General features: G+C 41.3%; 2 protein-coding genes across 3 annotated transcripts; one reads left to right on the top strand and one right to left on the bottom strand.

Annotated features, from left to right (window-relative positions):
- Positions 1–1,809: 1,809 nt before the first annotated feature.
- LOC112575374 (transient receptor potential cation channel subfamily V member 1-like) lies at positions 1,810–20,765 on the top strand. 2 transcript variants are annotated; one of them, XM_025257207.1, is made up of 7 exons: positions 1,810–3,372; positions 3,979–4,036; positions 17,888–17,969; positions 18,512–18,684; positions 18,891–19,178; positions 19,792–20,025; positions 20,616–20,765. In XM_025257207.1, exons 3-7 carry the CDS (start codon positions 17,960–17,962, stop codon positions 20,730–20,732), a joined length of 822 nt encoding a protein of 273 aa, XP_025112992.1. In that variant the 5' UTR covers positions 1,810–3,372; positions 3,979–4,036; positions 17,888–17,959; the 3' UTR covers positions 20,733–20,765. The 2 variants fall into 2 exon arrangements, with proteins under 2 accessions (XP_025112992.1, XP_025112984.1); XM_025257199.1 differs by lacking the exons at positions 1,810–3,372; positions 3,979–4,036 and adding an exon at positions 13,138–13,496.
- Positions 5,863–9,320, bottom strand: LOC112575363 (actin, cytoplasmic-like). The gene is made up of 2 exons (XM_025257157.1): positions 9,102–9,320; positions 5,863–7,019 (listed from the first exon to the last, which is right to left on the bottom strand). Exons 1-2 carry the CDS (start codon positions 9,225–9,227, stop codon positions 6,015–6,017), a joined length of 1,131 nt encoding a protein of 376 aa, XP_025112942.1. The 5' UTR covers positions 9,228–9,320; the 3' UTR covers positions 5,863–6,014.
- Positions 20,766–20,845: the final 80 nt, after the last annotated feature.

Genomic DNA, 20,845 nt, shown 5'->3' with positions numbered 1-20,845 from the left:
GAAAACAGTTTAAATGACAACAAATAGTTCGAATGTGAAGAAATGGTTAGCAAATAATTGTAGTTTATACAAGTGAATTTGAAAGGTCTCAAGTAGATCCATACTACTGTACGTGTTATATTTCATTTATAATGTCAGCCAGACGGTCCCCTGCCCACCATACTGTACTTGTCGGTGCTGGGGTCAACCCTTGTAATTTGACTTCAAAGTACATTTACCTCAATAGGACAAGATATACTGCATGCATTGTTTTCGCTTTTTTTAGTAATATGAATTGTATTAGAATATTATTTTCAAAGCATTATTAGACGGTACGACATCATCTGTCTGCACGTTGATGTCAGCTCAGTCGATGAGGATGGGCGCTTACTGACAGGACAAGATACTGTATGTTGAAAGCTGGATGTCAAGCCGGAGCGGATTCACGACTGCACTTTACAACGGACAAGATCCATGATGGGAGGGACGGTATGCTACGGGAGCCATTAACTCCATCATGAAGCTGCCTAACCCAAAATCAACGTGGAACTTGCTCTCATTGCACAGAAGCGGCAAAGTGGAAGAACTCTCCTCCACGTGACTATTAATTTTGTCCACGAAGTTCTACCATGGATGCGCAGGCTTTTAGTTTGTTCCTTTATGGTCCAGCAGTTAAAATGCGATGCTTCTAATAGATTAACTGGGAACTAATCGAAGCTGATGTGGCGTAGAAGATTAAGCGAAGTGTTTTCAAAGGAGATGGTTGTAAGTTTTTTAATTGGCTATTTTTTCTTGGGTAAGCACTCTCAGATTTTTACTTTTTTTATGTTGTGGTCTGTGTGTGTGTGTGCGCGCGCGTATGTTTGAACTTTGTTAACTCGACAACAGTGCATACGACAACATAGCGGTTTAGGTCGGGGTGAAGGTTTAGAGCTAGAGTTTAAGGGAAGGTTTTTGGGATGCTAATTGGGCAGAACATGGAGAGATATATCCGTGGGCAGAGAAAATGTTCGGGTGAAATCGGCAAACGCATTAAGTTCTTTGTGCATGCGTAGACCAGGCCAGTGGCAGAGTTGCGTGAAAAAAATTAATGGTCGCCACCCACCCGTTAACACTGAGATATTGCAGAGCTTGCTGAAGCCAGATGAGTAAAGTTTTGAGAGACAACAAGGGATGAAGACCACATGATCTGAAATAGCACTGAGTGAAGTGGCTTAAACCGTCATCACCCTTACTCATTTTCAAACAGACCGATTTTTATCCCGGTCAGTCGGCATCAAGATCTCAGCTCAGAGGTCGGTGGGAGTCACGTGTGTCCCGTAACCGCGAGCCCCGATGACGGAAAGCACGAGCTCTCCATGCTATTTATGTGGTGTAGACTGTAGAGGAAGAAAACGGCAATTACCTCACTTTTATTAATTGTTCAGTTCATTAAGCTGTTCCATAGTTTCTCAATGAGAACTGAACAACTAACCGGGACACTTCTTTCAAGCAATAGTGGACATCTTCAAGATTTCACCTTTCGTCTAACGTCTCCATGGAAAACATCGAGAAAACAACAAGAAATCAATCTCTTAATCGGTGAGTGTTTATGTAATTTGCGCTTTGCAGATGACATTGATCTGATATCAAGGAGCAGCAGCAAACTGCAAGACATCTTCCAAACAGAATGATGGGACAGCAGTAATGGATATGAAATGGAGACCAGTAACGACAAGACCAAAGTTACTGTTGACGCCGATGGCGATAGCAAAGCTACATGAATTTCAATTCAATTCAATTCAATTCAATACAACTTTACTCATGAACGGAGTGCAGCTAGAGGTGAACACATTCAAATACTTGGGAGCAACTCTTTCCAAAGATGGAAGCTGCACGGCAGACATCCGCACCACGACTGCAAAGGCGACAACAGCAGTGGTCAGGCTGGACAAGAATTAGCGAAGTAACACCATTGGATCTACTATCATATACAGACTGTAAAAATGTCAGATACTTGCCATCCTGCTCTACATTTTGCGAGGCACGAACTTTGCTTCCCAGATAGGATATTGTATTATAGAGGCTGAACAAGACGCAGCAATACCATCATGTTTGTTGCTAGATACTTGACTGTATAATAACTCATAGTTCCCATCCATCTTTACGGACGCGAGATCCTGTTTGCTGAAAAAATCTAATCTAGGCATTCGAGAGTTAATGTCTATGAAAACTGTTCCCCAATCTTCTGCACTGAGTGTGTGCTCGCCACTCTTAGGGGACTCGAGGACCCTCTTCTGACAACAATCAAGTGGCGCAGGCTGATCGAGTTTTAGCCGTGTGACCCGGTACGGTGCTCTGTCCAAAAACTTCCTTTAGGGTACTTGGGTACCTTGGAAGAAGGTCGACGCTGAAGTGGACAGCGGAAGGACTGGCTAGTGAATGTAACAGAGTAGCCTATTCGTTCACATGCTCACCGCCGCCCAAGACAGGCCTGAGGAGAGAGCCTTGTCAACCGTTATTTATCCAAGTGCCCTCAACGACGATAGCGACAGAGTAGCCTAACTGGTTACCAGGTAGTATCAGTCAAAAAGTGAATAAATGCTCTTCAAAATATTATTAGCTTAAGACTTAAGTCTTTGACTTCTCCTTTAAGCTGTACTTTCGTAACGGGGAAGCAGACAGTTGAGTGGTTAGAGCACTGGCGTCCAAAACCGGAGGCACGCTGGCTCGATACCTGTGTGGTGCAACGAACCTCCGCCAGTCGACCCAGCTGTCGGGAATGGGTACCTGACTTAATAACGACCTGAAACGGTTAGGGAACGATGATTACCTGTCCTTTTTATTCCACATCACAAGCAAGTATTTCAGTTGACTGTGACAAGTACGCAGTTTGCTCAACCCAAGCGCTTAAATCCTTTTTATGCTCTCTGGTCTGTGATTGGAAAAGTAACTTTCTCTTGGATGATTGTGTGACAAAGAATTTGAATTTCTAAATTAAAACTTTAGACACAGAACAATTTGAGTGTGTATTGAATGAGCTGTTTAAGCGAAAAAAGCGAAAAAGAACAATCGAGTTGTGTTCAGCGATGTGTTAATGCGCAGCAAAACCTTTTTATCTAGAAATATGCCCCGAGTGTAATCGATTCCACAAACGGTTACATAATAGCTCATCTAAAATGGAAAACTCGTGTTGTAGTGAATCGGGTGTCAAGAAGTAGGGAAACCTGTTTAACCAGAATAATCTCATTTGGGTCAATCGATTCTGATTTCTCGGAAAGAATTAAAATTATACTTCAAGACAGCAGGCACCACACTCCTGTCATATTACCAGAGAAGTTCGTGTTACAGTGCTGTGCTCGTATCAAGTGTCACATTATTACTGCCATCTGCTACAAAAGTTTACCTCAGGGGGTGAGTAAAGAAATTACGACCTGTGTAGCTGATTCTAATTGATATGTAATTAATATATTTTAGCAGAAGTTTGAGCATTTTAAGTTGCTGGGCACACCTACCTAGAACATGTATTTTGCGATCTGAAAATCTAGTTGTATGTAGTTCGCCTTGAATTTGCTGCTGATTTATGTTATTAAATGAAGTGTAGACATGACTCATGTTTTATGCAGGATTCTCAGAAAGGTTGTCTCTTTGTAGCCTGTGGTAATTGCTGGTAAAGTAGATGGAGCTGAACTCTTTTCTTGCTCGTTGTCAAAGAAGACGATGCCAAAAAGCAGATTTTACAGAAGTTGAGTGGGTCAACTCAAAATTTAATGGTCCTTGTTGTACGATTGAATTATTTATACACTGTAACGGGATACTTTAAGTAGGCATTAGACGTAGACATAGACGGTATGTTACGGTCCTTAGTAATCGACACCGTGTGAGTAGTTAGGTAGACGTGCTAATACTTTGTCTTTGTTATGCTGCTACATGCATTTACAATAAAATACACCGGAGAAAATATTCACGTCTTTGTGTAATTATGTTTATTTATGTTGTCGGTTCCTATTTATGTTCCAGGAGACCAGTCACTTCTATGCGTGCATTGACTCGTCTTTCCCTTAAATTCTAGCTGCAAGTATACACGTTTTCTTTACAGTTTAATTGCTTTACACAAAATGTCACTTGAAAACAAGTTTTCTATTTAATTTTAAACTTCAGTGTACATTAAAGACAGACATAACTCAAGCGCACATCACGAATGAACGTCTCTCTGACCTCGCACTAAGCGCATGGCCCTACTTGGGACTTTCCTTTCATTCCATTCCATTCATCACTAAATTAAGAAATAATCAAGTCCTGGTATACTAATATTAGAATTTGATTGACTAAATGCACACGACTCTTGAAACTTTACTTTTAGTTGTGCCGGGAACTACCTCAGATGGATTATTATTATTATTATTATTATTATTATTATTATTATTATTATTATTATTATTATTATTATTATTATTATTATTATTAAAAAATATAACAGGAATACGCCCACTCTAGCATCGTCACATAATCCTTGCTCGTTATCGGCGTGTTGGAGAAAGAGTATGGACCAGCTCAAGTAATGAACCAAAGCAGACTTGCATTCATCGAATGACAAGCAGCTTGTGACCGTGACCTGACTGCCCAAGTATTGACGCCGACATTATGTTTGACATCACAGGATTTGATTTATGAATGCTTTTAACAGCTAGATGGACCTTTCGGTGTCATTAGCAACCTTAAACATAACTATCCGTTATGACATCCAGTATGCAGTAATTATAGAAACCGTTTCTCACACCGCTGTGTGCATTTACAAGTGGTATTTGAATACATTTTAATAAACAAGTTTATGCATAAATCCAGAGAGGCCAGTCTTCTCTTAAAAGTTGTCTGCCCATTTCTCCTGTGGTCTGCCTTTGCTTCTCCATCCCTGAATTGGTTCCAATATCTTTGTGTCTTGGTGATCTGGAGGTTTCTTCACGCCACTTGAATTTGCACTCTTTTAGTAATGAGTAACCATGAACGTGTATTTAAGTTAGTATATATAAGATATAAGGGGATACAAGTTCGTGGAGTGACGACAATGATTCTCTGCTGTTCCTCTTTACTGATGATGTAGTGTTTGTCAGAAATACAGACTAGACCGATGCATCCAAACCGGCCTGTTTTGTCTAATGCCCTCTAGGATCATCCGGTCCAAAGTTTCCCCGTTGCAAAAGTTTCTTTGCCGAAGTAATATCCTTCCTTAACTCCTCCGTAGCTCATGTCAGGAGTAATAACAGTTGAATGTGTCTTTTCGCAGTCTGTGAGGGTCGTGAGGAGGAGAGAGCAAACGATAAAAGAGTGTGTACTTGCATTTTTTTTTTTTTTTTTTTTTTTTTTTGCTGGATGTATATGAATAACAGTGAGAGTAGTGGCGTCTGAAGTGTAGGTGTGATTAACACTTGTCGAGTAAGTGGGTGCCATCATCAAGTCAAATTCCTAGTGTAATGTCACTTGACAAATAAACGAATTCGTCTGTCTGGAGCACGAGAGCAGTGGTCTCATTTTGAATTAGTAGAAAAGTTTGTTGATATATTAATTTGCAGTAGATGCAACTTACTGAATTGAAAATTATCTCTGTATGTGTAGTCAAGTAATAAGTACTTGAAGAGTGCGTATACTTTTCCAGATACTCTCTGCAATATACAGTTCTACATCATACATTACACAACTTCAACCACGCATGCGCACAGAAACACATGCACATACGAATGCATTGAAAGTCGCTCACATTTTTTTCCAAGTCAAACGTGTGTTGGAAAGCAAAATAGAAACAGACTGAGAAAGACAAAGAGAAAGAGAGAAAAAAATGTGGAAGGATAGAGCAGGTAATAAGCAAACCAAAGCCACACTGCAACACTAACAAACAAGTGTATTCCATTATGTTCAGTATTTCTTTATATTTTATTCTCCCATAATGGCCAGCATTGAGAGGTCTGTTGTACATGTATGTTGTGTTTTTCAATAGACCCTACAGCGTTTTACTCTCTTGACAGTCATTATAAATTATTCTATAAAGTATTCGCCTAAGTTTAGAAGCATTTTCTGTGAACAATGGATGGGCCAGACTCATCGTATTCTTGTTTGGAAATCCACATCTGCTGGAAGGTTGACAGAGATGCCAAAATTGAGCCTCCAATCCAGACAGAGTATTTTCTTTCAGGGGGTGCAATGACTTTAATTTTCATAGTAGGTGGAGCCAAGGAGGTGATTTCCTTCTGCATTCTGTCTGCAATTCCGGGGTACATAGTAGTGCCACCCGAAAGCACGGTGTTAGCGTAGAGGTCCTTACGGATGTCCACGTCGCACTTCATTATGGAGTTGTAGGTGGTTTCGTGTATGCCCGAGGACTCCATACCGAGGAAGGAGGGCTGGAACAGTGCCTCCGGACAGCGGAAACGTTCGTTGCCAATGGTGATGACCTGTCCGTCAGGCAGCTCGTAGCTTTTCTCCAGGGATGAGGACGAGGAGGCAATCTGCATTTCCTGCTCAAAGTCCAGCGCCACGTAGCACAGCTTCTCTTTGATGTCGCGCACAATCTCGCGCTCGGCCGTGGTGGTGAAGCTGTAGCCTCGCTCGGTCAGAATCTTCATCAGGTAGTCGGTCAGATCGCGACCTGCCAGATCCAATCTCATGATGGCGTGTGGCAAAGCGTAGCCCTCGTAGATCGGAACAGTGTGGGACACACCATCACCAGAGTCCAGCACGATGCCTGTCGTGCGACCGGAAGCGTATAGCGACAGCACGGCCTGGATGGCGACGTACATGGCTGGAGAGTTGAAGGTCTCAAACATGATCTGAGTCATCTTCTCACGGTTGGCCTTGGGGTTGAGTGGAGCCTCTGTCAGCAGAACGGGGTGTTCTTCGGGAGCCACGCGCAGCTCGTTGTAGAAGGTGTGGTGCCAGATCTTCTCCATGTCATCCCAGTTGGTGACGATGCCGTGCTCGATGGGGTACTTGAGGGTAAGGATACCCCGCTTGCTCTGGGCCTCATCTCCTACGTAACTGTCTTTCTGGCCCATACCCACCATCACCCCTAAAGAAACATACAGAGTTCAGAGACATTAATACACAATATCATTTATTGACATGTTCTGACATTTACAAAATGCTTAGCCATAAATTTATGCAATAGAAAATCTTATCTCGTGTTTTCTGTTCTCTTACTCTGTTTTTGTGTTGGGGGTGGGGGTGGGGTGCGTACATGCACGTGAGTACTATATTATTATCATTACTGGTCTTCACAGCAAGTGTGATCTAGCTTGATCGTGGTGCTGCGCGATATCATGATATTGGAAGACAATGGAATGCTGTCCACATGTCCCGCTCTAACGAATCTACAATAGGTCTTTTAAACTTGCCCTCCTTGGTAGTCTGATATGTAGAATCTCCATGTGATTTTTTTTCTTTGGAAAAAAATAAGGACATTTACCACGAAAAATTAAGGAACCTTTTCGATTTAGCGGGATAAATAACCACAAGCATTGACCTACTGTCTAAGCATAATTATTTCTCTCGCCAGATCGCCTCATGAAGGAGTGGAAATATTGATGAATGGTTGGAGCTGTTTGCTCTCATTAGAGATCTTTATGAAGCTACGATTTAAAATTGTTGCTCTCTTACTTTTCGTAAAATTGTAATTTGCAACGATGGTGGGAATTAAGAATACGCTACCATTTCTTCGCACTTTTTTTTTTTTTGAAACTGCAAGAGAAAAACTAAAGGGAGAGAACACCTTCTACAACATAAATGTTATAGTTACTCATTCTCTCCCCTTCTTTAATGCGCGCATGACTTTTAGTTTCAAATTCTAGCATAACACGCTAGAATACTATCTGCTTGCTGCTTTATCGCAAATGTTGTTTAATCAGGGTGAAAGAGTCAATGCCATCCACTTGTTCAGACAGGTATCTCAGACGGCCAGTCGAGGGCGTTATCCGAAGAGTGATAACACGTTGTGTAGCTGTACAAAATCGCTTGATAAGCTGAACTGCTCCGTGTGTGTGGATAAAATGTAAATTTTGCTTGCTGAGTCAAAGTACAAAGGACAAAGCCTTTGTCTAAAACAAATTCATTTTGGCACAGACCTTTCACATCAAAGCTAACAAATTTATTTTGCTGAATGAACATGCAACTTGATTTCATCCCCAGACCCGCACTACTGATTGACAACAGAGTCCCCTCGATCTCATTATCAGCGGTGTGAGTGTTAATCAGCAATTAGAAATTCGTGAACTCATTATTACGCCTTAAGTTCATCGAGTTTATCAGTTTTTCAAACCATAGAACCGGATGAATCATACTGAAAACTGACGGATGGCACACGTAACTACCTGATACCGACAGATATTTCGCCCTTTGACATTGAAAGGACGCCAACATCTATATCCACTTCACGTGCCACCCTCTCGATAAGCGATCCGCCCCTTTACGGATACGCCCCCACTTTCATTGCATGTGACGGCCCTCTTGATAGACGCCTCGATTTCCTTTCACTACTTGAATTTCTCCTTAGAAGATGATCGATGTATTTTCAAACTTAGCATTTTTCAGTAAGGTGTGATGACCATATTCCCTCGTAAATTAATTGTACCCACACGTTATACTCAAGTTTCTAACCGATCATTAGCATATTTCATACACATACTGAAAAGTCAATAGCAATAATAAATTGTCAACATCGCAATGATCCATGGACTAGGTGTTTTTGCTTTTAAACATGTTTTGAAAGAGTATGCAATATCTGAATGTCAGATCACACCATCTGTCTCTTTATCCTTCGATAGGTATATTAGTTAATAAATTAATCATGCTTGCGTCCTTGATGTTTATTCATTCTTGAGATTTACACATATCAATTTTCACAACTGATAATATTTTTGATAATCTTCGCACTATAGATTACTAACAAAAGGGTGAGTGACTAGAGAAATGTTGCTGGAAACTATGTAAGTATCAATTTATATTTTCATATATATATATAAACAGATAGTCAGTAACTTAGAATACAAGTTACCGCGTTTACTTATTCATGAACATTTCACTCAATTTATTTATTTTTTTGATTAATTTCGATTCTACCGCTGCACTTAGCAAAGTATTTTTTTAGTTAAAAATACCTGGTGTCGAGGTCTGCCGACAATTGACGGGAAAACAGCTCGGGGGGCGTCATCCCCAGCAAAACCAGCTTTGCACATTCCGGACCCATTGTCCACTACCAAGGCTGCAACGTCTTCGTCGCTCATCCTCGCCGCTGATCTTCACTGAAGAAGGAACAAGAGAGACAAGCGAGTTGGTCCTACCAGCTTCAGAGTTACGCCTCTTTGTGAGAGCGCTTGTGTAAGGCCCAGCTTTTATAGACAAATAGGTCAGCTTTTCTCGGAAACAACTGCTAGGGCTGCCAAATATGGTTCGGATGGTGTTTAGCTGCCTTTATATGGTAAACGAGTACAACTCATAGGTGATCAGTTAGTGTGATACCTCGATATAGCAATGACAGTGTTGAGAAGAAGCACCTGACTGTGAAACATGCCTCAGACGGTACAGCTCTAGTTAGAAAAGACACAGTGAGACAGTGGGAATAAACATGCTGACAACCAGACGATTTTTTTACAAGGAAATTTTGTCTTATGCTCTTTTATTCCATACGAGGCCTTTAATTCTCTCTATTCGTAAGTCTGCTTTTTCTCCTCTTTGAAGTGGAAAACTTAAAGTGAAAGAGAAAAAAAAAGAGCATGTGAAGACAACGGAAATGCAATCTTCCTTCAACCCCTTATTTCTTCTTTCTTTTATACCCTTTATTTATATAAGAGATTTAGCACAAGCAATGTGAAGTATCAATAAGGCATTCCACAAAACATAGGTTTTGTCTGTCTGCGACCAACATTTAATGATAGACGCAATGTTTGCAACCGGGACACTCCCCCAGTCAATCACAGCATAGTCAAATCTTACAATCCAAGTATGGAGATTACACGCCTCGCGCTTTCTTCTGTTTAGCAAAGAAAGTTCTAGTTCTATTATCTTATGACCGCGCTAGCAATCGTTGAGTACGTTGCTAACAGTTCATCGTCACTTAGCGTTATCGCCCTCCACATATACAGCCAACTAGAATACGCAAAGGCCGTACACACTGGCCGTGTCGGTCAGGCGGTTTCTGGTGACGTCACGGGGCCAACGGTGCTCCTAGCCCGAGTGCTGCTGGGTGTTGGACCGAAGGCGATCAAGGAATGGTCCTTGGAGGCGATTCTTTCTCATCCAGAAGGGCTCTGCAGTTCTTTCAGCCCAACAACTAAAACCTGTAACTCGAAGTTACACTATACTACAGTTCTATACCATATTCTCCAATTCACAAATATTTCTCTCACATGTTAGTGTTTCCAACTTTGAAACCTACGTGAGTTTTATTACAATTCCACAAGCAATAACAGAAGAAGATGGCATACCTCCTCTAGGCGAGGTTACTCAACAAGGGGTCAGCACCGCGCCGCATCCAGCGTCGATGGACACTACCCTGCTCTACTATGTAATCTCAACTCCGAAGATTTCCATGTCGTGACTCAGGCACATCATCTTCCTTCACTATTCAGGCCCTGAGTACATTTTCAACCTCATTCCCGCCACAATCTACTGCTGAACCAGATTGTCCAAACACTTCGTCTCACGGTTAACCCTTTCCCATCTAATGTTCTCATCCATTCTCCCATACATTCAACATACACTTGCAGTCCGTAAGTCGCAAAGGGGTTAAAAATAATCTGAAAAACACGGAGGCAGGGACTATGAATTTTTCGACCGCGTAGATGACATGCAGAAATGTTAACAATGACATTACAAATGAAAGAGTTAGAGACTGAAGTACTATCCGGCGATAGGTAATAACAGCGTTGACCAGTCGCAAATAGTGCGGACGGATTCATTATCTTTAATTTATAGCGTAAAATTTAGAACATTATCTACAGTGACAGGTACAAAAATTAAAACGGCATAAAAATTGTCTTTATAGCCGATTCATTGTTTGTCGTGAACCTTTCTCTATATTTCATTCCTTCTGTTATCACTCTGCGCTTTCTCTTTGAAATGGCAACAGGTGGTCGAAGGGGTAGCTGAGGTAGAAAGGGTGGTAAAGATGATCATATGAAGTGAAATTTGCGAAATTACGGGAGGCTGTGGTGACAAAGGGCTCAAGAGTGTGATGCGCAGTGACGTTGGGGAGTGTGAAGTGTGATTGTTGTATCAAAAGTGACTGTTGTTTCGAAATTTCAGGATGCGCTGCTATTCCCTACACCTTGGAAATATGGGGGTCACTCTACCTACAGATGCTAAAGGAAAACGGTTTAAGATACATGCACTGAGACAAAAGCTGGAAATTTTATGGTTTTTGTACCAACTTTAAGACCCCGTTAACCCAGTCATAAAGAAATCATGCCATAAAAGGTTAAGCTTGGTTTTTGTTTATTATTTCTTTATCTAAAAATGAAAAATAATATTTTTACAAATGAAGTTTGTTATAGTGTAAGACTGGAAAAGTTAAAGTCTAGACTGAAAATGGCCGCACAGGGAGAGAAGATGGGTACCGTCCTCACATAAAGACTGTAGAAAAAAAATATAGCTGCTTTCCGCCAGCAGAGTCAACTGGAGAAAGATTTGCTGCGCTACACGGGTATCGAAGTGGAAAGGCTCGGTCTCGAGTGCTCGAACCAGTCGGCTATCCGTTTCCCCAAAAAAATCTGCACCTCCTTGCTAGCTCTCCTTTAAACATATTCCAGAGTTAGGAGGCCGATATCTTATCCATTATGCCACAGAGTCAACCGTTAAAAAAAATGGAGGCCGAAAAGGGAAATGTGTCTCTATACTTTTAAAAATACTTTGTCACACAGTCATATAAAGAGGAAGTTATTGCAATCATATACTACCAAGAGAATACACAGGATTTTAGTGTGCGTGGGTTGAGCAAAATGCCTCCTGGTGACAGTAAGCTTGAATACTTGTTCATAAAAGTAGATCGAATGAGATCTCGCTTTCTGGAACGTTCAGAAAAGAGATTGAGTTCGCTCATGTGTCCCTCCAGGCAGTATTGTTGCTCAGTTACGGATGCATGTTGCTTTGAAAGAAAGCATTAGACACTTTTCTGCAAAGGAAAATCAGCAAAATTTGAAATATGTTTTCAAGCGCTGTTTCCGACAAGTGCGTGCATGACTCAGCTTTTTCTAGGTGCGTGTGAGCTTGCGTGTTGCCAGTCCACCATCATCATAGCAAAGGCACGGCAGGCCGTGACCGCCCCTTGACATAACACTTCGATCGTCCTTTCCATGAAAACCTTGCTTCAAGGTTGGTTGTGAGCCGTGCGCAAATCTCGGGGGGCCTGCACAAGGTATGGAAACCCCGCAAAATGAGGTGCATTCTGTCCATACCTGAGCATGTGCTAGCGGGAGAATTTGTTTTATTAAGCTCCGGTAATCGCTATGCCAGCCAGTATGATAAAGCAATAGTCATCTGAAATCTTTTGTGCCATCCGCAGTCCAGCTACTCAATCACAGATGAACTATCAGCGGTGTGTGTGTGTGTGATGGTAGGTGTGCATGTGTGTGTGTTTGGGTTTTTTTTTCCCCATATAATTTAAATATACTTTGGAAACAGCACAATCCCATTCAAATTGCCCGTTGGGATTAATCAAGTCGATTGTTATTGTTATTGTTATTAATTGCAACAAAAGAATAACCCTTAAAGCACAATTCAAAAGCTTAAGCCAATAATATTTTGAAGAGCATTCCTTCATTTTTGACTAATAATACATGGCGACCAGTTATGCTACTCTGTCTGTACCGGTCGTACAAAATGTATTCTTAACCAGTCTGGATGAAAAGCTTTAGATACACGACACTTTGAGTGCGTATTGCATGAATGGCTTCAGCGAAAAAAAAGAGTCCGCCCAGAACAAAAAGATCCTGTTGTGTTCAGCAATCTGCCTACTAGTGACTAGTTTATTCTGATTTCTCGAAAAGGGTGTAAATCTATTAATTCAAGACAGCAGGCACTGCACTCCTTGGATCCGTACTAGTGACTTGTGTAATTGATTCTGATTTCTCGAAAAGGGTTAAAACTATCGACAGCAGGCACTGCACTCCTTGGGTCCGTTGTTATGAAGTCAGGGCAAGTGGTGGCACAGGGGGAGAAAATAAAAACGGGGAACTCAAGGAAAAGCGTCTTGTTTCCGAAGTTATCAGGCGATGTTCAGATGTTTCTTTACCCTGGGCATCTTTGCTACAGCTTGATATCCACAGCTCCAGGGTAAAACAACATCTGCAAGGTTTGGAAATCGCTTTATAACTTGGGAAGCAAGACGTTTGTTCTTGAATTCCCCATGTTGCCCCCAGGGCAACAACTTGCCCTCGCTCCCCGAAATATTACCCGCGAAGTTCGTGATAAGACTTGAATGGACAGTGCTGCGCATGCGTAGAGTATAAAACCACCACTCTATCTTACTGCAATCTGCTAAAAACTTAACGCAGGAGGTGAGTAAACGTCCTGTGTATCTAATTCTCTTTCATATAAAATTAAAAGGAGTTTGATCACAATAACTTCTCTCAGTTGCTGGGCACACCTATCTAGAACATGCATTTTGCGATCTGAAAATCTAGTTGTGTAGTTTGCCTCAGATTTTCTGTTGATTTATACTACTATTAAATGAAATGTGGAAAAGACACATATTTTATGAAAGATTCCTAGAAAGGTTGTGTCTCTATAGCTTATGATAAGTGTCGGTGACCATGGAAAGCGCTTTAACTTTCTTGCTCCTAATTGTCCACGAAGAAGATGCGCAAAAGCATTTGTTATAGAAGTTGAGTTATGCTATTTTGTGTTCACGATTTTAAAGTAAAATACACTGGATATAATATTCCAGTCTTTGTGTAATTACGAATTATTTAGGCTTATTTGTCTTATTCCAGTCTTTGTGTAATTACAAATTATTTAGGCTTATTTGTGTGGTCAATCCGTTTATATTGTTTCGTAATAATTGACTCATTTTTCCCAGGTACCTGTCGAAAAAAAAACGTTCGTACTTTTCACGTGATAGCGTGTATTTTTTTTAATCAGCTATTTAGCCCTTGAATGAAATTTCAAAAAGGGTTTTACTGCACTTGTCACGCTATCGGTTGCCGTGGAAACAATCCAAAATAGCGCACAAACAATCATTTTCAAAAGCTCATAACTCCGTCAATTTTGTGAGTAGACTCAAAATTCTGTTTGAAATAGTTACCTAAAAGACAGATCTGCATTTATTTGAGAGGGATTTTGGAAAATCGTCTTAGTTTTTTTAATGAACATTTTGTAAAAAAAACAACTATGTTAAATTTTAAGAAAAACAAACACAGTGGGACGTGTCCTGGCTTTTCGTCAGGTTAGAAAGAAACGAGATCTTTAAACTTGTGTGCACGAGGAAAGAAGGCCCGGGATGAAAAAAATATTGAACCTAGTGTTTGTAGCGCTACTGAGGTCTACATTTTGCCTGAGGAAAAATCCTCGTAAAAGTTAAAGTAAGGTTATTTATGAGTCGTTGAAAACTCGGAGCTCCGGCAGGACCAATAAAGCTAAGGTTTGGGACAGACCCCCTTTGCAATATTCAATTCATTGGTTGAATAAAACAATGTTGCCCTCGATGACAAGTCTATCAACTACTGAGGACCTTCACTATGACAGATAAGCACAAGACCTTATAGTGAGGGTCCTCAGTAGTTGGTAGGCCTTTTAGCTATCACATCTTGCCATTCCATTATCTAAATCCCGGCATTGGTTCTCGGTCCAGCTCTCACTAGCTTTCTCATCCCTTGATGGCACAGTTCACTTTTTTCTATTTGGAAGTCGCTTCGGGTTTGCTTTTCTTTTCTCTCTTCAAGGACTTCCCTCAATCACAAAGATCTACGATGTCATTCGTGACCCATGGTTGTGTCTTAGGCCCTTGTCGCCCAAGAATCTCCTGGGCTGTTGAGAGTACCACCTCTTTGTTTCCATCGAGGGTGTCTACCTCACATTCCACTAGGTTCAGCTTTCCTCCAACTGTGGCCTTGTTGTAAGCAACGTTTGTGTCTTGCAGCTTTCCTAAATCAAAGGGAATTCGGGGAGTGTTTGAGAGTCGCTTCGCTTTAAGCTTCAGCTTCGGGTTCGTTAAACGATCGAGGTCATGGTCACTACCTGTGTCATCGCCTGGGGTACGTCCTCGTCTTGGCCTTGTTGATGCTGGATTTGAAGCGTCTCGGTAACAGGAGTGCAACGAGGATGTCCGTTTTCAGAACTGCCTTCACTACCTTGTCTACCTTGTCTTTCACTGCCTTGTCTTGTTGTTGGTGATACACCCGCGAAGATCTGTAAATCATGCTTTCTTCGTTTATCATTGTTACTGCCATTCCATTCATCACTAAAGTACGAAAGAATCAGGCTCTGCTTTATTAATATTAGAATCTGACTGACTAAAACCACACGATCGATCCTCTTCAAACTTAATTTTTAATTGTGTTGGGCACTTCCTCAAATAGATCCTTGCTAATTATTTTTATATTATACTATAAGATAAAATAGTAATATGCCGTGTGCGGACGTTCAGCCGATGGACGTTTTGCCGCCGGACGTTTAGCCGTATGTTTCGTCGACGGAGGTTTCGTTAACTGGATGTTTCGCAGACAGACTTTTCGACGCATTATGTCAGAGAGAGAGAGAGCTTACTTACTTCTCAAAGAATGAAAGTAACTACTAGATTACACATCAATTCTTTATTTCAGGGTTAGGGTTAGGGTTAGGAAATGTTCGTCGACAAAACGTCCGTCGGCTAAGGGCCCCGCGCCGAAATGTTCGTCGACGATACCGCCCTCGGCTAAAGATCCGGTCGCCAAAACGTCCGGCTCCAAAACGACTGTCGGCGAAACGTCTGCCGTCGAAAAGTCCGGGTACCTAATATGCACACGCTGCCATCGTCACCACACACCTTTTTTCCTCCAGGGGCTATTTTTACATTTATATCATTTGTGGGCCGCACAAAAATTTTCTACTTTAAAATTAGCTTGCTCTATTTCGTTAAACGATAATGTAGTTCGCCTCAGTGTGTGAATACTTTTGAAACTGCTGTCATCGGAGTCATCCCAATCCACGTTTTAGGAATAAGGTGCGCAAAAAATATGCTTTGTCCTATATAAAGCATAGCAATACATTTATGCAAATGTAATATGAAAGATGGTGGAAGGCCGATTTTCAGATTACTCTTTTTATCACACCATATACACGTATTAGCAGATACTAACAAAGATCTTGTCAGCAGACATACAGACAGTTTGGACGTATATAGAATGGAGACCATCGCTGATGAGATCAAATTATGATCAGTGGCAACAGCAAACTATGAACGGGGTACAGCTCAGAGGTTAGAAGCTTTTACTTGGGAGGCACCCTCTCTGAGGACAGCAGCTCCATGATGTATAGCTGCATCAGGACTGCAACAGCAACAGTGGCGATGGCTAGAGTAGACAGGGTCTGGCACAACTGTAGAGGGCCGGACGTGTCAGGAGACGCGTCACGAATTAGCCTAATTATAAGTGGGCGGGGCTCAGTGAAAGCGGACAGTGGGGGAAACCTTTCTGACCGTTTTAACGACTTGACAGGGCGCCATGACTTATAGAGGAGATCGAGAATCAGAGTCGGGGTTGGCAGATGTAGTAGGTACGGGAATAGCGCAGTAGTCAGTAGTAGCCTTAGTATTAGAGCGATAGCGTTAGGCACAGGTAGATTAGGTGACGAGTAGTCACGTGTCTGCTTAGTATATAGTTAGAGGTAGATGTTTCATCGGGGCCTTTCTTCCCAAAACACATTACAGTAGCAAGTCTGTGGGGGCCCGTTCTACAAGAACGTATTGCGCTGAACGGAGACAGAGACAGCGCTGACTGCTGGACGATACGAGCAGCCGTGGCCATTGTACAAGCATGTGTAATAAAGGTTCGCACACCCGTTGACAAGTTCCTGCCTTTTGGTTGAGTGTTGGACTGTTGTGGTCACCATACAACCCCACCTTACCACTCGGTTACACAACCATGACATCAGGTTTAACACTAACATCTGTGATAATCTATTGATTCACATTCCGAACTGTTTTGAAAAGCATGATTAGCATGAGCACAATACAAAACAAAAAACAAAAAAAAAAGCTCCTTGAAATCATGCTACATATTACAAAGCAGTGTCACACAATTACACAAACATTATTGTGCAAGCAAGAAAAAATCCAGTATCAGTCTAGTGATGCGTAAATGTAGGAACGTGGAGTGGATCCCAAATCCAGTAGCACAGACCATTTGATATATGTATTAGTTTCGGTAGTACCTACACTGACCCATGAGACCTTCTGGTGTCCCTCCCGTCTGCTGTGCACAAACTAGCGTTCCGGACAATGTCATCGCACTCCTATCCACCTCTTGGCCAATCTGGCATTCCCACATTGTCTGGAATGCATGCGTGTCTCGTATGCTTTACTTTATTTGTATACTTACAGATCACTTCTTGATGTAAGATCCTATGCCACTCTAACCCCTTCACCTGACACCTTTGTTTCTCTGTTTCTCACCACCCATCATTTAACTATCCATCGATGTTCAATTATCCTGATAATGCTTATTCTTTAGTTCTCTAGTACCTTTGTAAACACTAACCATCTAAATCATTTCCAGCGCCAAAAAATGGAGGTTGTTACATCTTCACTGAGCTTCTGATTTGTCAAGCTCGTTTTTCAGTCTGTGTACTTTGTAAATATAGTGTATTGTGCATATCGTGTTGATAGGGTATTCATGTTATTCTTATTACCTGGTACAACAACACTTGTCGACAACATTAGGTTTTTCATGAGGATCCTTGTCTGTTTGTCCAGCATTTTCAGGAAATTTTAAAGAAGCTCAGTGGACTCCCTACGTCTGTTGTCGGGACCAGAGAATTGCTCAAAATGTCCAACCGTAAGTGCCTCCAGGATTATTTATCAAAACTTTCTTGACAGCGTGGGAGGGGGTACCACGCCTAAGAATCGTATTTACAATGTGCACTCAACGTCTAGCCATGAAAGTAGCTCAGATAAACACAAAGTATCTAATGGTAGCATGGTATTGCTGAGTGGCTGGTTGTTGGGTTCACATTTGAGTCGTTGGTAAGTCCCAGAATTTTCAAAGGAATGTTGAAAAAACCGCATCAAAAACACATCGTTATAAGTCCTCGTATTAAGAGGAACACACAAAATATTTCATTCATAAAAGATTAAATGTTATTTACGAGGCACATGCACTCACGTGCACACATAATATTCTAGACACACACACACACATCGCAAATGCCACATGCACTTACAACTGCCATCTAATCACTTATGTACTCTATCTCTTTATCTGCGAGTTACATTTAAAGGTAGAAAAACGCATCAGATTGGGTTCGATAAGCCAAAGTCGAAGCCAGACTTTTGACAAACTGTCATTCTTTAGAAAGACTGTGTTTTTATTTTTGTCAGCTTCGTCCAGTCAGAAGAACGGAAACTCCAAACGGGACAATGACAGCGGAAAAGCAGACAACCTCAAAGAACAAGAACCGAACACGAACCTAAAACCGAAGAAGTATAAAGAAGTTTACAAAGAGCTAAAACAAAACATCAAGAAAAAGGAGAAAGATGCTATTTTCAAACAGGTATGTGATTGTACAATTCCCTTATCCAGTCAATGTATCATCAGCTAACTCCATGCTTTGAGAGTCTTCATTTCATCCCACGTCTAAGAAACATCCAAACCTTTTGAAGAAACCCGAAGAAAGTAAAGTGGAGGCCTGTTATGTCATCTCAAAATGATTTAGTGCCGACTGCTGATGCTTACAGGTCTTCTCGTTATCTATTTCAGGTGGAGGCAATAAAGGATGATGACCTTATAATGGACTTCGAAAACCATGAGAAGGGTGAGGCAAGTCTGCTTCAAATGGCCGCGAATTACAACGCAGATGACGAAGTTATCATAAAACTAGCAAAGAAGTTTCCCGGTTTGATAGCTCTTCAAAGGAATAACGAGTTCGAGGGTCAGACGGTGCTGCACACCTTCATCAGCCAGCAGAAATTAGGGCTAGTTAGAAAAGTGTTAAACATCATGAAGACGAAAAAACCTAACGAACTTCCCACATTGCTGCTAACAAAGGTAGAGCATTGTATGTTTATGAGTGAATAACTCAAATTACCTCGTTTAGAAGCTATTGAAAATTCTCAGAAAGTTTGGCGCGAGATTATACACATGTACGTTTGAGGTGTACACATGGGCTATAGCAAATCAACAAAAAGATGGAAGTTTTTATGTTGATCAACGATCCTCATATGTTGTTGTTGTTGTTGTTGTTGTTGTTGTTGTTGTTGTTGTTGTTGTTGTTGTTGTTGTTGTTGTTGTTGCCTTGTATTTGTGTCTGTTGCTTTGTCCACAAGAAGATGGATGTCTTGATGTTTAGTAATGTTCCCTATCTAATGTTTGCCTTGTCTTTCTGCCTGTTGCTTTGTCACTGTGTATTGTTAATATATTTTTTCTGCGTTTTAAGAGGTGCTATTTATTTATTTGTGTGTGTGTGTGTGCATTGATTCTACTCTGCAGTGAATTGATTATTATTATTATTAAGCTAGTAATCATCCATAGTTACTAAAGGATTTCCCCGGGAGTTGGAAATACTAATCAAAGCTGTTATTTGCAAATAAAAAGGCAGAAATAAAGCAGGTTATCATTTAACGTGCCGTTTCAGAAAATACTGCTTTGTTATTGAAACCAGGCAATAGGTCCTCGTTTCGTTGCCACAGTCTTGATGGGTGAGCTGCCACTCACTGTGGCGGCTTTGACTTTCAACATGGACATGGTCAAGCTGTTGTACAAGAACGGGGCCACGCCGCACGCCAGGAACTCCGAAGGCGACACGATGCTGCACAGCCTGGTGCGATGGGCGGCTCTCTATCCAGAGAAACTGGAAGATGTCGAAAAGATGATTAAAAATCTGCATAGTTGGCTGGTAATATCTGTTTCACAAGTCAAGATGCATGCGAAAGAGAGAGTGCATGATCACTGATTATCTTCAATCTGCCCTTTTATCCATCATCTTATAATTAGTTGGAGGCAGTGGTGGTACTTATCATGACACGAGTTTATTCTTCATCACCTACAAGACCAGTATAGAATGTCCCAGCTACATTCTTCTTGATTGTCTAATAAAACAGTGCATCAAGAGCTGTACTGACTCATTATACGTAACAAGAAGAACAAAAAAAAATGAGCTTTAATAAAAACTGGATAATATTTTGGTTTTGGAAAAAAGTTTTCGCAACCTTTCTATATCACAATGGAGAAAAGCTGTTGGTAAAAATTGGTCGAATGAAACGAGACTGAACCATGGCTATAGACAGCTTATTACTGTTTACTTGTTTCTTCAACTAAGCCTAATCGTTTTGCTCTTAGGTTTGACGGTTCAAAAGGGAGCTAATATAAAACAAAACATATCCTTCATAAAGTTCTTTGTGACTTCATCCACCATCCCTAGCAATTTTAAAAATCGTTTTGGCGGAAACGTAGCACATACTCCATTATTAATGCTAAACATTTTAGGTTCCAGTCGCTCGCTCAGTGTGGTTTGTTGAAAACGATAAAGGACTGACTCCACTTCGCCTGGCAGCATCGCTTGCTCAAGCCATCTTTGCTCAACCTCATTCTGGACCTGGATGACGTGTACCGTCGGTTGGACAAGAACGATGGCGTCTTCGACTCCCTGGAGTATGACGTCACGGAAATCGACCCCGTGGCTCGTCGGCTCTGGCTCGAGAAAAGGGCGAGTAACC

Source organism: Pomacea canaliculata, linkage group LG1, assembly GCF_003073045.1.
Source record: "Pomacea canaliculata isolate SZHN2017 linkage group LG1, ASM307304v1, whole genome shotgun sequence".
In the NCBI taxonomy this organism is placed as follows: Eukaryota; Metazoa; Mollusca; class Gastropoda; order Architaenioglossa; family Ampullariidae; genus Pomacea; species Pomacea canaliculata.
Note: the sequence above shows the minus strand (reverse complement) of the source record. Positions and strands in the feature narration are given on the sequence as shown.

What these genes read in the sequence shown, in the direction of transcription:
- LOC112575363 (XM_025257157.1), bottom strand. Translation starts at nt 9,227, where the DNA reads ATGAGCGACGAAGACGTTGCAGCCTTGGTAGTGGACAATGGGTCCGGA. An exon ending in TCGGCAGACCTCGACACCAG is followed by an intron (nt 7,020 to 9,101) that starts GTATTTTTAACT and finishes TATGTTTCTTTA; the next exon opens with GGGGTGATGGTGGGTATGGG.
- LOC112575374 (XM_025257207.1), top strand. An exon ending in CCACATTGCTGCTAACAAAG is followed by an intron (nt 19,179 to 19,791) that starts GTAGAGCATTGT and finishes TATTGAAACCAG; the next exon opens with GCAATAGGTCCTCGTTTCGT. An exon ending in AAAATCTGCATAGTTGGCTG is followed by an intron (nt 20,026 to 20,615) that starts GTAATATCTGTT and finishes TAAACATTTTAG; the next exon opens with GTTCCAGTCGCTCGCTCAGT.